The sequence below is a fragment of the Ceratotherium simum genome, chromosome 1 (assembly GCF_057802395.1).
Source record: "Ceratotherium simum simum isolate JZ-2026a chromosome 1, ASM5780239v1, whole genome shotgun sequence".
In the NCBI taxonomy this organism is placed as follows: domain Eukaryota; kingdom Metazoa; phylum Chordata; class Mammalia; order Perissodactyla; family Rhinocerotidae; genus Ceratotherium; species Ceratotherium simum.
The window spans coordinates 11,379,790-11,393,261 of NC_141900.1; the positions used below are offsets into that span (position 1 = coordinate 11,379,790).

At 41.9% G+C, this 13,472-nt stretch overlaps 1 protein-coding gene across 1 annotated transcript in view; it reads right to left on the minus strand.

The window, feature by feature from the left end:
* The window catches only part of VOPP1 (VOPP1 WW domain binding protein), a 137,917-nt gene continuing 124,445 nt past the window's right edge, over positions 1 to 13,472 (minus strand). The window contains exon 5 of the mRNA XM_087434243.1: positions 1 to 4,393. Within this exon, the coding sequence (XP_087290369.1) occupies positions 4,239 to 4,393 (155 nt within the window). The 3' untranslated portion in view covers positions 1 to 4,238. The remainder of the gene's footprint in view (positions 4,394 to 13,472) is intronic.

Here is a 13,472-nt window from a genome sequence, read left to right on the forward strand (position 1 = left end):
ACCTGACCTTCCCCCAGCTTGAAGAGAATGAGGCCTTACGGACGTGTGCTGGTGCCTGAAGTACCTGTGTTCCACACCCAGAGGGAAGGTGTGAAATGAAAGTGCCTTGGGAGGAGAGGGTACAGTGTTCTCAGTACTCGTCCATGTTTATGGAGACTGTGACAGGAATGGTCTCTGACATCAGACCCTCCGTTTCCAGTCTGGGCTCTGCCACGACTAACTTAAATGATCCAAATAAAGTACCTAACAGTGCAAATGTTCACAAAATAAATGTCACCTTTACTGTTAAACTAGGGATTAGGTAACTATTTCTAGGGAAAAAGCAGATGATTTCTAGGGAAAAAGTTTATAATAATGGAACCGGTTGCTTCTGTAGCTGACGCTTCCTCAGGCAGCAGGAGGCCGGCCCCAACCCCCAGGTAAACCAGCTTTTCTGGGTTCTTTGGCTGGTTCAGTACTGCTTCCCTGTTTCGTCTGAGAATCAGGAGGCCTTCCTTTGGGGAGCTGCTTGCTCCTCCCACTTAGATGCTGCAGCTTGAGCAAACACACCCCAACATATGGCTAGCTCTTCTAGAGAGATGTGGTAATAATTTAAAATTAGCACATTTTGAGTCATTGGTAATGTTCCCAATGGCCTACACAAAGGGTTTAGCAACAGCGATTCTTCACACTCTTGATTCTAGACTCTCATATAGTTAACTGGTTTAACCACTCAGGAGCACTTCGTTTCTAACGTATAATAATAATGTCGATCACTTCTTGAGCTGGGCACTGGGCGAAGCGTTTGATAAGCATCATCACATTCAGTTACCCATTCAGCCCTTACACAGCCTGTGCAGAGCTGCTCAGCCACATTTTACTACCTGTGAAGCAACTCAAGTTTGGAAGATTTGCCAAGGTCATAAGCTACTGAGTTGTGGGTCAGAGATTCAACCAGATCCAAATTTATGGAGGTAGCATCAGATATTTCAAGGTCAAGGATAAAAATGGAACTAATTTCTATTCTTGCTGAATCGTGATGGTAGTGGAGGAAGATAAGCCATTCGAATGGGCAGTGGTGTGACAGCACACCTAAGCTTCCTGGACAGAGACAGCAAAGCAGCAGCCAAACAGTATGCTCAAAATCGAAGCATTAAATCATGCACGTGAACTTTATATTCTTGTTTTATACCCTGTTCAAACAAGCATGGTTCTCAGTGTTTCAACGTAGGATACATTTGAAGGAACAATAGATTGTAAATGTTACTGCTTTGCTCTCTAATTAATTAGTGAGTCTAGGCAGTGATCATCCATGGCTATCTGGAGGCAGTAAACATTGTTTACTTTCTGATGGAAATACACACCACTACCAGTGAATAGACTTTCAAAACAAAACAGAAAAAGAACCTGAATCTGATCAAGCTTTTCTGTCAACAGTTTACAAGAAATACAAATATGGAGATGAAATCAACAAATTCCAGACTGCGGGTATATCTGTAAGACAAATGACCTAGTTTCTTTTACGAAAAATAAAAATAGAAAATAAAAAAACAAAGGGATAAAAAAGAAATGGAGGGGAACCCTATAGATTCAAAGAGATATCGAAATCAATTCATGGTACGACCTTATTTGGACTCTGATGATACAAAAAAAATGATTTTTTTAAAAATTGCAAGACTATCAGGAGAAATGTAAATACTGGTTGCATCTTTAAAGATATTTAAAAATTGTTATTGCTTTTAATTAAATGTGATAATGCTACATGCTGAAATACTTATGGATGAAATGTCTGGGATTTGCTTATAATTCAGGGAAGGGCCAGAAGGAATACAGATGGATGAAACAAGATTGGCCATGAACTCATAATTGTTGATGTTCAGTGATGGGTACATAAGAGTCCATTATTGTAATCTGTGTTTTTATGTATCTTTTGAAATTTCCTCTACTTGGGATCTAATTGAGATTAGGTATAAATAATACTGTATAAATAATACTGTTATTAATAAATATGTGAATTTATTAAGTCATTCAAAGGTATGGCCTTCCCCCAAAATCCTTGTAGTATTAGTGAAATTACTCCCAAAATTTAGTGGATTAAAATAAGAATACACATATCTGTTTCTGTGGGACAGAAATTCAAGAGCAACTTGGCTGGGCAATTCTGGCTCAGGGTTCCTCGTGAGGTTGCAGTCAAGATGTCACCTGGAGCTGGAGGAAGACTTCCAAAAAGACTCACCCACTTGGCTGGCAATTTGGTGCTGCTGTTGGCAGGAGGTCTCAGTTCCTGTCTGTATTCATTTCCTAGGGTTGCCATACAAAGTTCCATAATCTGGGTGGCTTGAAACAACAAATTTATTCTCTCACGGTACTGGAGGCTAGAAATCTGAAATCAAGGTGTCTGCAAGGCCACGCTCTGAAGGATCTAGGGGAGGGTCTGCTCCGTGCCTTTCTTTTAGCTTCTCGTGTTGCCAGCCATCCGTGGCACTCTGCCAATCTTTGCCTCCGTCTTCACATCTGCTCCCCGCCCCCGTGTGTGTGTCTGAGCCCCTTTTCTTCTGCTTACAAGGACACACCCTACTCCAGAATGACTTCATCTTAACTAATTACATCTGCAATGACCTTATTTCTAAATAAAGTCACATCCTGAGACCTGGGAAGGACCTGGATTGGGAGGGGACACTATCCGACCCAGTGCACTGTCCGTGTGGACCTCTGCATAGAGCTGCTTGAGAGTGCAAATGACATGGCAGCTGGATACCCCAGAGCAAGGATCAGAGAGACCCCAAGGCTGTTCTTTTATGGCAGATAAGTATTGTACTCAGTATGGAAGGGACTAGGCAAGGGCACAAAGATCAAGAGGTGAGGGTCATTGAGGGCCACTTTGGAGGCTGGTTATATGATTCACATCCCTCCACTTGAAAAATGCACTCGCCCTCTCCCCAGGCCCCCTAAATGCTCATCCCATTACAACATCAGTTTCCGCTAGGCTGCTGGGGCACAACATCCTTCAGCTTCTCAGTAGCTCTTTTGTTTATCTGAACAGTTGTCTGAGGTATGACCCTAGAAGTTTCTTTTAACACAACTCTTTAACAAAAGATTTTACAGCTACACCCTTGCCTTCATTTTTTTACTATATTTTCCTGACGGTACCCTAGGTTTTGTCTTTGCCTAGAAGCCATTTCTTAATTTTAGCATTATTTGCCATCTGGAGGGTTTGAGAATTTTCAAAACCAGCAAGTCCTGACCCATTTATGTTGCATAGTCCTCTCCTTAGCTCTTCTCTCATCCCTCATATTTTACTATAAAGAGCAAGAAGCCAGATAGCATCTTTAACATTTTGCTTGGACATCTCCTTGTAAGTCACCCAGTTCATTAGGTACATCTTCTACTTTCTCTCTTGGAAGAGGCATCATGCATGACAGGCCTATTTGAAAAAACATTTTGCCGTATTTGGGTTTCTCCCTCCCTCTCTCTCTCTCTTTCTCTCTCTCTCTCCACACACATACACATCTGCTGCATCATTGAAAAGTCAGTTGTGGACATCATGGCCCTTTACACATATTACTTCATTACTCATCTTCTAACAGTAATACCCTGCCACATTATCACAATATCAACATCACACTGAGAAAACTGATAATGATTTCATAACATTATGTTGTAGCCCAACAATATTCAGTGTTCCCCAATTGACCCAAATATGTCCTTTAAGTCTGTATTGTTGTTTTTTTAGTTGAGATCCAGTCCAGTTTCATGCTTTATATTTTGTTCATCTCTTCTAACCTAGGATGATCCCCCCATCATCTGTTTTTGGTTTAGTTTTTAATGACGTTCATTTTCTGAGGACTCTAGGACTGTTGTCTTACAAAACTCCCCCGAAAGGATTTGTCTGATTCTTTCCCCAAGGTGTCATTTAACTTGTCCTGCCATCTCCACTTCCTGTAACTTGGAAGTTAGGTCTAGACTCTAGAGCTACATTGTCCAATATGGTAGCCATGAGCCACATATGAATATTTGAATTTAAATTATTTTAATGAAGATTATCCTCAATTTAAAAATCCAATCCCTCCTTCTCACTGGCCTCATTTCAGGTGCCCAATAGCTACATGTAGCTGGTGGCTGCTGTAGTGGACAGTGTGCAAATAGAGAACATTTCCATCATCATAGAAAGTTCCACTGGATAAAACTGCTCCAGATGCTTAATTACATCTAGCTTAAACACTTCTGGCGTGACTGCTGCTTAGGTGACATTTGGTACTTCATACTGCGTCACACAAGGAGGCCTGGCTGGGAGCTCCAGGGTGCCCTGAGGGACTTGTGAACTGTGTACATGTAGCTAGAAACATCACACTCTCCAGAGCCCCCAGTCCAGTCTTGTCAGCCTGGGTCCTACATCCTGGGATGGAAAAGATTTCTAGGGAAAAGAAAACAGAGTCAGTGAATTTTAGAGCTGAAAGGGAACTTTGATATTATTTTATAAACAGCTGAGAAAACTGAGGCCCATAGAGTTCAAGACTTGCCCAAGGTCATTGACACTAGTTGGAAGCAGAGAATGACCTTCAACAAACTTACTCCTGGCCAGACTCACACATTAGAGTTGAAAATACCTTGTGGCAACTGAGATCAGTTGGTACTGCTAACACTACTACTAATAATCGTTAAATACCTTTTATTGAGTACTTAACAGTGTTAGGCACTATATTTAGTTTTTAAAAAAAATTATTTCACGTGATTCTTACAATATTTACATGATTCTACCTCATGAGGTAGATTACTAACAGAAAATCTGATTAACAGGGATTTATTTTTTCAGGTAAAAAGAAAACTAGAATTGGTTAACCGGTTCAGCAGTACAACAATGTGAAAGCTGGTATCTCTGTGATTATCTTGGCCTTTCCATCGTGGTCACAAGATAGCTGCTGCAGCTCCAGATATCACATCAATGATCAAAGCAGGATGAACTGTCATGTGGCAGTGCCAGCAACTCCAGTTTCATTTATGAGAAAAGTGAAATCTTTCCCAGAGGCCACAGAGTAGACTTCTACAGTATCTTTCATTGGCTACAATTGTATCATATGACCACCTCTTTTGCAGAGAGGCTGGGAAAATGAACGTGATATGTAACTCTTCCAGATTCTATAGAAGAGATAGGCAAGGGAATGGAGATTGGATAAACCAAGAAACAACGGAGGTGTTCCTCTCCTCATGGTTCAAATGAGGAAGCTGATGCTCAGAGTGGCAAAATACCTCACCCAAAGTTACCCAGTGAATAAGTGACAGAGATGCTTTGACTCCAAAGCTCATGTTGAATAAGACATGCTCACTGAAGAGCCGTGATGAGGACTCTGATGTTGCCTGAGTCTGGGGCTGGTTCAAACAATTTAAGAAGAGGTAGGATCTGTGTGTCCTCAAAGAACAGAGAAGAGGCTGCCCCCAGACAGTGAACTGAAGAAGGCCGTTCAGGAGAAAAGTTGCTGCTGGTATCCACAGGTGTTTAGGAAGTGGATACCTTAGACAGAGAACTTCTATTTACTCCACTCTTAATATATATTTAATGCTATATTTCATGTGTCTATATATTTAATGCTATATATAGTCAGTGCTATATTTCTCATATATTTCATAAATATATATTTAATGCTATATGTCATATTTTCTCCCTAACCTTCTCTTTTCTTGCCATCCATGGTCTTGCCAACCACACACCCTTCAAGGTGTTTCCTACAGTTAGTGAGGGATTCATATAATAAAATCATGCAAACTTGAACAAAAAAATGGGGCATCTTGTTCCCCCTTCAAATTAGCAATTATATGTGGACTAATGATCATATATAGTGTTGGCAAAGGCTGGTGGAAGAAATCAGTATAATCTTTCTAAAGGTAATATGTGTCAAAAGCCTGAAAAAATGTACATATGCTTTGACCCAGCAATTTAAATCTAAGATTTTATTATGGGGAAATAAATGTGGATGTATATAAAAAATAAAAATAAGCATGCTCAGCCAAGCATTATTCATAATAGAGAAAAATTAGCAACAACTTGTGCAAAAAAGTTGGAGAAATATATTAATGTCATGAAGTTAAAAATGAAACAGAAACACATATATGGTAAAATTATAAAGAAAAGCGAGGGGATTGTAAACAAAATGTAGGATAATGGTAGGGGTGTAAAGGGTCAGAGACTCACAGGGGCCTCAGGTCTGTTTCCTAAGTGGGAAGGGTACATATGTTCATGTTCTTATTATACTTGGTCTGCATCATCCACAGTCCTGCTAACAAACTGTGAGGCATCACAATAAAGATTGATGTTTCACAGAAGCCACCGTCCTGGGAGTTTGTAGGAGATCTTGGCTCCACAGCCATCCAGGGACCAGAGCATGTTTATTTTATTTTTTTTTTTATTTTTATTTTTTCCCCCAAAGCCCCAGTAGATAGTTGTACGCCATAGTCGCACATCCTTCTAGTTGCTGTATGTGGGACGTGGCCTCAGCATGGCCGGAGAAGTGGTGCCTCGGTGCGCGCCTGGGATCCGAACCCGGGCCGCCAGCAGTGGAGCGCGCGCACTTAACCACTAAGCCACGGGGCCGGCCCCAGAGCATGTTTAAATGCCAGGAAAAAATGTTGGAGAAAAACGGGCTACAGAAGATCCCTATTTTGATCCCAGGCATGTGTCGTCAGAGCAAGAGAGTGGGACAGCACGGAAACACGCCCAGCTGCTATCTAGGGGTACCAGGCTGCAGGCAGTTTTCTTTTTCCTTTTCTTTGTGCTTTCCCGTGCAGTCTGTATGGTGTGCAATGAGCACTGTGGGCAATCAGAATTGGCTACCTCAAAATATGTCTCTTTACCTTGATTATTTTCTGCAAGACACTTTGAGCCGCCCCCGCCCCGTGTCCCCCTCCAGTCCCCCAATTGCCTATAAGAATTTAAGATAAGAGGCCTGTCCCCAGGAAGACCATCACCATAGACAACTCTGGGTATCTGTAGACTTGAGGGGCCTTGCTAAGCCCATTCTGATCAAAGTTCTGTTTACCAAACATTTACATTTGTAAGGGAAATCTCCATTTGTAAAGGTATCTCCCTCTCTGTACTGAGCAGAAGGGGGGATGATCTCATCTCTAGAAACTTATCAATACAGAAGGGGAGGCTGCATAATAACCTTACTCTTGGTTACTGTGCTATTCTGATAATTGTGGATAACTGACTCCTCCCACCTCCAACATCCTTCTTTGTCTTTAGCTGAATATGCTTTTTAAGATGAGAACCTATGCCATTGTGGCGAGTTACCCAGTTTTTCCTGGGTCTCTCTCATGTATACATGTTATAAAGCTTTGTTTGATTTTCTCCTGCTATTCGGTCTCATGTCAATTTAATCAGCACGCCAGCCAGAAAGGACCCAGAGAGGGTAGAGGACAGTCTCCATCCCCTTCAGCATGTATTTCTTTCATAATTAGACAAAAAATAAAGGCATGGGTTTGGTTTTCTTTTGAGTAAAGAATGTTAGCAGGGACTCCGTCAAAAGGTGCTAAGCAGCATCCCCCTCCCAGAGCTGCCTCGGGGCCTCCACCCCACCCCAGCGCCATCCGTCCTGGGGCTGTCCTGCCCCCCACGCCAGCCCTCCTCCCTGCCACCCCACTCCCATCTGCTGCCCCTGCTCACATTCTGGCCGTGGACCCGTGCCCTCCGGGTCCCCTCCCAGGCTCACGTGGGGCTGGCACGACTCTGCGTGGGCCATTTACCCCTCACCACACCCCTATGTGTGTCAGAAGCCCCACTTTGTAGATGAGGAAACGGAGACACCAGGAGTCCTGTGATCCGGCCGTGGGGTGATGCCGCCGGGGTCCCAGCGCTGGCCCCGCAGGGTTCCGTCTTTCCCGGAGGGGAGTGAGCACCGCGGCAGGAGCGGCTGTCCGCCCATGTCCTGTCTCCCAACTAGAGCGCGAAGCCAGACGCCTTCACCCAGGCGGGAGGGCAGAGGAGGAGCGGTTGGCGAGAGCGGGGGCAGAGGGTGGGCAGAGGGGCTGATCTCCAAGGGTGGCTCGCCCAGAGCTTCCTCCTAGGCTCTGGGGCTGAGACAGTGGCCGCCTGCCTGCGGAGAGGGGATAGACAGCTGAGGAACTTTGAGGTCGCCGTGCCCTCCCTTGGACTTCCCAGAGACAAATTATTTCTCCTTGCATTTCTCCTTGTAATCTTTAAAGCAAGATGCAAAATTCCTTCCTTCCACAAAAACATGAGAGATTGTTATTGTTTGTAAGGGCTGTGCCCAGACACTTTTCAAAAGTACATGCTTGTTATCCACCTCCTGTGCCTGTACGAGTACCCGGTCTGTGGCAAATGACTCACGGGCTTGAGGACCTCAGGACTGTTTGTGGTGTCCAGAGCCCAGCGCAGAAGACAAAAGCAGCCCTCTCCAGCCTTCATTCCTGTGACTGTTGAAAAGAGATCGGATGACTCCTCCTCCTTCGTCGCACTCTGGGAACCTGCTTGAGAACAGGCGTCTTCCTTCATAGAAGTAAAGCCTGATCTTCATGGCTCCTGTCAGAAGGGGAAATGCAACAGGACCCAACTCTAATCCCCTTCACCTTCTTGGGCAGCAGAGGGAGGGGGGTGTTGTGTTGATAATTATTCCTGCACCCACCACACCATTTTTAGGAGGGCTTTGTGCCCAGGAGTGGAGTGGGAGCCTTCCTGGACACCCCAGCACAGCCAATCTGAGACAGGAGCATTATAATAAAAAGTTACAGGGGGAGGTGGGACAGTGGTATGAACATACAATATGTTGTTTGCCATTCATGGCTTGCTCTGGGGTGCTCACAGATCTCACCCAAAAGAAGATGGTTGTGCCAGGTTTCTCCTTCCTAGCTCCAATTGGCTCAGCACCTGTGACTGAGCAACACACACCAACATCTGAAGACAAGGAGCACGGTAAAGTGGTGGGGTGTACGGGACACCCTTTGGCTTCCTTCCTTACATGATCACGGTCTGAAAGATGGAGAATACATGGAGGATGTGTTCAAAGGAGATACTCTCCCCTTACACCATGGATCTCATCTCCCCACAGATGGGCAAAGTGATTGGGTGGGAGTTCATTTGCTCTGCCACTGTGCTTTGCTCAGGGAAATGTGGAATGAGGGAGAGCACAGCATTATTAACACATGGTGAGTATCCAAATGTGCCTGGTACAAGCCTGTTATAAGCAACAGGTAGTATAGTCCCCATTTATACTTGAGGAAACAGACGAGATCATCTGGGTCATTGAGACTTAAATCCTTTGACCTAACTAACAGTAGACTTGGGGCTGGAGCCCGGGTGTCCATGTTCAGAGCCCACAGTCTTCCCACACCACCACAGTGGATAGTTATGCCCGCATGGATTGCCCTCACACCTACTTGGTGCTCTCATCTTTGGCATTCAAAGAATATTAGAAGTTAAGAACTCAAACTATTAAGGATCATTTTACCTGAGAGGTGCTTGGGCAACTGGATCGAAAGGCTGGTGTCATATATGACAGGAGAAAACTCGGCTGAACTGCTTTCCTCTGATGCCAAAGGAAAAACTGCCAAGGGAGGAGTTTTTGGTGCTACTGACTGGGTCATGATTTCCCCCAGGTCCTTGAGTTTCCATTTTGCACAGGATCTCCCTGTGGCCTTGGACCAAGATCCAGGGGCTGTAGGAAAGCCATGGGAGCCCAGACTAGGAACGTTTTCACTGATACATTAGAAAATGTCTAACCCACTTTTTTTTTTTTGTTAATTCTTTTGTTTATTGCAGTAACATTGGTTTATAACATTGTAAAAATTTCAGGTGTACATCATTGTACTTCTATTTCTGCATGGACTACATCATGTTCACCACCAAAATACTAATTACAACCCATCACCACACACATGTAACGAATTATCCCTTTCACCCTCCTCCCTCCCCCCTTCCCCTCTGGTAACCACCAATCCAATCTCTGTCCCTATGTATTTGTTTATTGTTGTTATTATGTACTACTTAATGAAGGAAATCATACGGTATTTGACCTTCTCCCTCTGACTTATTTCACTTTGCATTATACCCTCAATGTCCATCCATGTTATCACAAATGGCTGAATTTCGTCGTTTCTTATGGCTGAGTAGTATTCCATTGTGTATATATACCACAGCTTCTTTATCCGTTCGTCCCTTGATGGGCACTTAGGTTGCTTCCAAGTCTTGGCTATTGTGAATAAGGCTGCAATGAACACAGGGGTGCATGTACCTCTGCAAATTGGTGTTTTCAAGTTCTTTGGATAAATACCCAACAGTGGAATAGCTGGATCATATGGTAGTTCTATTGTTGATTTCTTGAGGAATCTCCATACTGTTTTCCATAGTGGCTGCACCAGTTTGCACTCCCACCAGCAGTGTATGAGAGTTCCCTTCTCTCCACATCCTCTCCAACACATGTTGTTTCCTGTCTTGTTAATCATAGCCATTCTGACGGGCGTGAGGTGATATCTCATTGTAGTTTTGATTTGCATTTCCCTGATAGTTAGTGATTTTGAACATCTTTTCATGTGTCTGTTGGCCATCTGTATATCTTCTTTGGAGAAATGTCTGTTCAGGTCTTTTGCCCATTTTTTAATTGGGTTGGTAGTTTTGTTGTTGTTGAGATGCATGAGTTCTTTATATATTTTGGAGATCAAGCCCTTATCAGATGTATGGTTTGCAAATATCTTCTCCCAATTGTTAGGTTGTCTTTTCGTTTTGTTGATGGTTTCCTTTGCTGTGCAGAAGCTTTTTAGTTTGATGTAGTCCCATTTGTTTATTTTTTCTATTGTTTCTCTTGCCCGGTCAGATGTGGTGTTTGAAAAGATGTTGCTAAGACCGATGTCGAAGAGCGTACTGCCTATGTTTTCTTCTAGAAGTTTCACAGTTTCAGGTCTTACATTCAAGTCTTTAATCCATTTGGAGTTAATTTTTGTGTTTGGTGTAAGGTAAGGGTCTACTTTCATTTTTTTGCATATGGCTATCCAGTTTTCCCAACACCATTTGTTGAAGAGACTTTCTTTTCCCCATTGTATGTTCTTGGCTCCTTTGTCAAAGATTAGCTGTCCATAGATGTGTGGGTTTATTTCTGGGCTTTCGATTCTATTCCATTGATCTGTGTGTCTGTTTTTGTGCCAGTGCCATGCTGTTTTGGTTACTATAGCTTTGTAGTATATTTTGAAATCAGGAGTGTGATACCTCCAGCTTTGTTCTTTTTCTCAGGATTCCTTTAGCTATTCGGGGTCTTTTGTTGTTCCATATAAATTTTAGAATTCTTTGTTCTATTTCTGTGAAAAATGTTGTTGGAACTTTGATAGGGATTGCATTGAATCTATAGATGGCTTTAGGAAGTATGGACATCTTAACTATGTTAATTCTTCCAATCCAAGAGCACGGAATATCTTTCCATTTCTCTGTGTCTTCTTCAATTTCTTTCAGAAATGTTTTATAGTTTTCGGTGTACAGATCTTTCACCTCTTTGGTTAAGTTTATTCCTAGGTATTTAATTCTTTTTGTTGCGATTGTAAATGGGATGGTATTTTTAATTTCTCTTTCTGCTACTTCGTTGTTAGTGTACAGAAATGTAACTGATTTTTGTATGTAGATTTTGTATCCTGCAACTTTACCATATTCGTTTATTACTTCTAAAAGTTTTCTGGTGGATTCTTTAGGGTTTTCTATATATAAAATCATGTCATCTGCAAATAGTGACAGTTTCACTTCTTCCTTTCCAATCTGGATCCCTTTTCTTTCTTTCTCTTGCCTGATTGCTCTGGCTAGGACTTCCAATACTATGTTAAATAGGAGTGGCGACAGTGGGCATCCTTGTCTGGTTCCTGTTCTTAGAGGGATAGCTTTCAGTTTTTCACCATTGAGGATGATATTAGCTGTGGGTTTCTCATATATGGTCTTTATGATGTTGAGGTACTTTCCTTCTATACCCATTTTATTCAGAGTTTTTATCATAAATGGATGCTGGATCTTGTCAAATGCTTTCTCTGCATCTATTGAGATGATCATGTGATTTTTGTTCTTCATTTTATTAATGTGGTGTATTACGTTGATTGATTTGCGAATGTTAAACCATCCCTGCATACCTGGAATAAATCCCACTTGATCATGGTGTATAATCTTTTTAACGTATTGTTGTATGCGATTTGCTAGTATTTTGTTGAGGATTTTCGCATCGATGTTCATCAGTGATATTGGCCTGTAATTTTCTTTTTTGTGTTGTCCTTGTCTGGTTTTGGTATCAGGGTAATGTCGGCTTCAGAGAATGAGTTAGGAGCTTCCCCCTCAATTTTTTGGAAAAGTTTGAGAAGGATAGGTATTAAGTCTTCTTTGAATGTTTGGTAGAATTCACCAGGGAAGCCGTCTGGTCCTGGACTTTTATTTTTGGGGAGGTTTTGGATTACTGTTTCGATCTCCTTACTGGTGATTGGTCTATTCAAATTCTCTACTTCTTCTTGATCCAGTTTTGGAAGGTTGTATGATTCTAAGAATTTATCCATTTCTTCCAGATTGTCGAATTGGTTGGCATATAGTTTTTCATAGTATTCTCTTATAATCTTTTGTATTTCCCAGGTGTCTGTTGTAACCTCTCCTCTTTCATTTCTGATTTTACTTATTTGTGCTTTCTCTCTTTTTTTCTTGGTGAGTCTAGCTAAAGGTTTGTCTATTTTGTTGATCTTTCCAAAGAACCAGCTCTTGGTTTTATTAATTTTTTCTATTGTTTTTTTGGTCTCCATTTCATTTATCTCTGCTCTGATTTTTATTATTTCCCTTCTTCTACTGATTTTGGGCTTTGTTTGTTCTTCTTTTTCCAGTTCCTTTAGGTGCATTGTTAGAATGTTTATTTGAGATTTTTCTTGTTTGTTGAGATAGTCCTGTATTGCTATAAACTTCCCTCTTAGAACCGCTTTTGCTGTATCCCATAAATTCTGGCATGTCGTATTTTCATTTTCATTTGTCTCCAGGTATTTTTTGATTTCTTCTTTGATTTCTTCGTTAACCCAGTCGTTGTTCAGTAGCATTTTGTTTAATCTCCATGTATTTGTGGCTTTTCTGATTTTCTTCTTATAGTTGATTTCTAGTTTCATACCGTTGTGGTCAGAAAAGATGCTTGGTATTATTTCAATCTTCTTAAATTTATGGAGACTTGTTTTGTGGCCTAATATGTGATCAATCCTGGAGAATGTTCCATGTGCATTTGAAAAGAACGTGTATTCTTCGGTTTTTGGATGGAATGCTCTGTATATATCTACTAGGTCCATCTGTTCTAGTGTGTCGTTTAAGGCCAATGTTTCCTTATTGATCTTCCGTTTGGATGATCTATCCATTGGTGTAAGTGGAGTGTTAAAGTCCCCTACTATTATTGTGTTACTGTCTATTTCTGTTTTTATGTCTGTTAATAATTGCTTTATATAATTAGGTGCACCTACATTGGGTGCGTAGATATTTACAAGTGTTATATCCTCTTGTT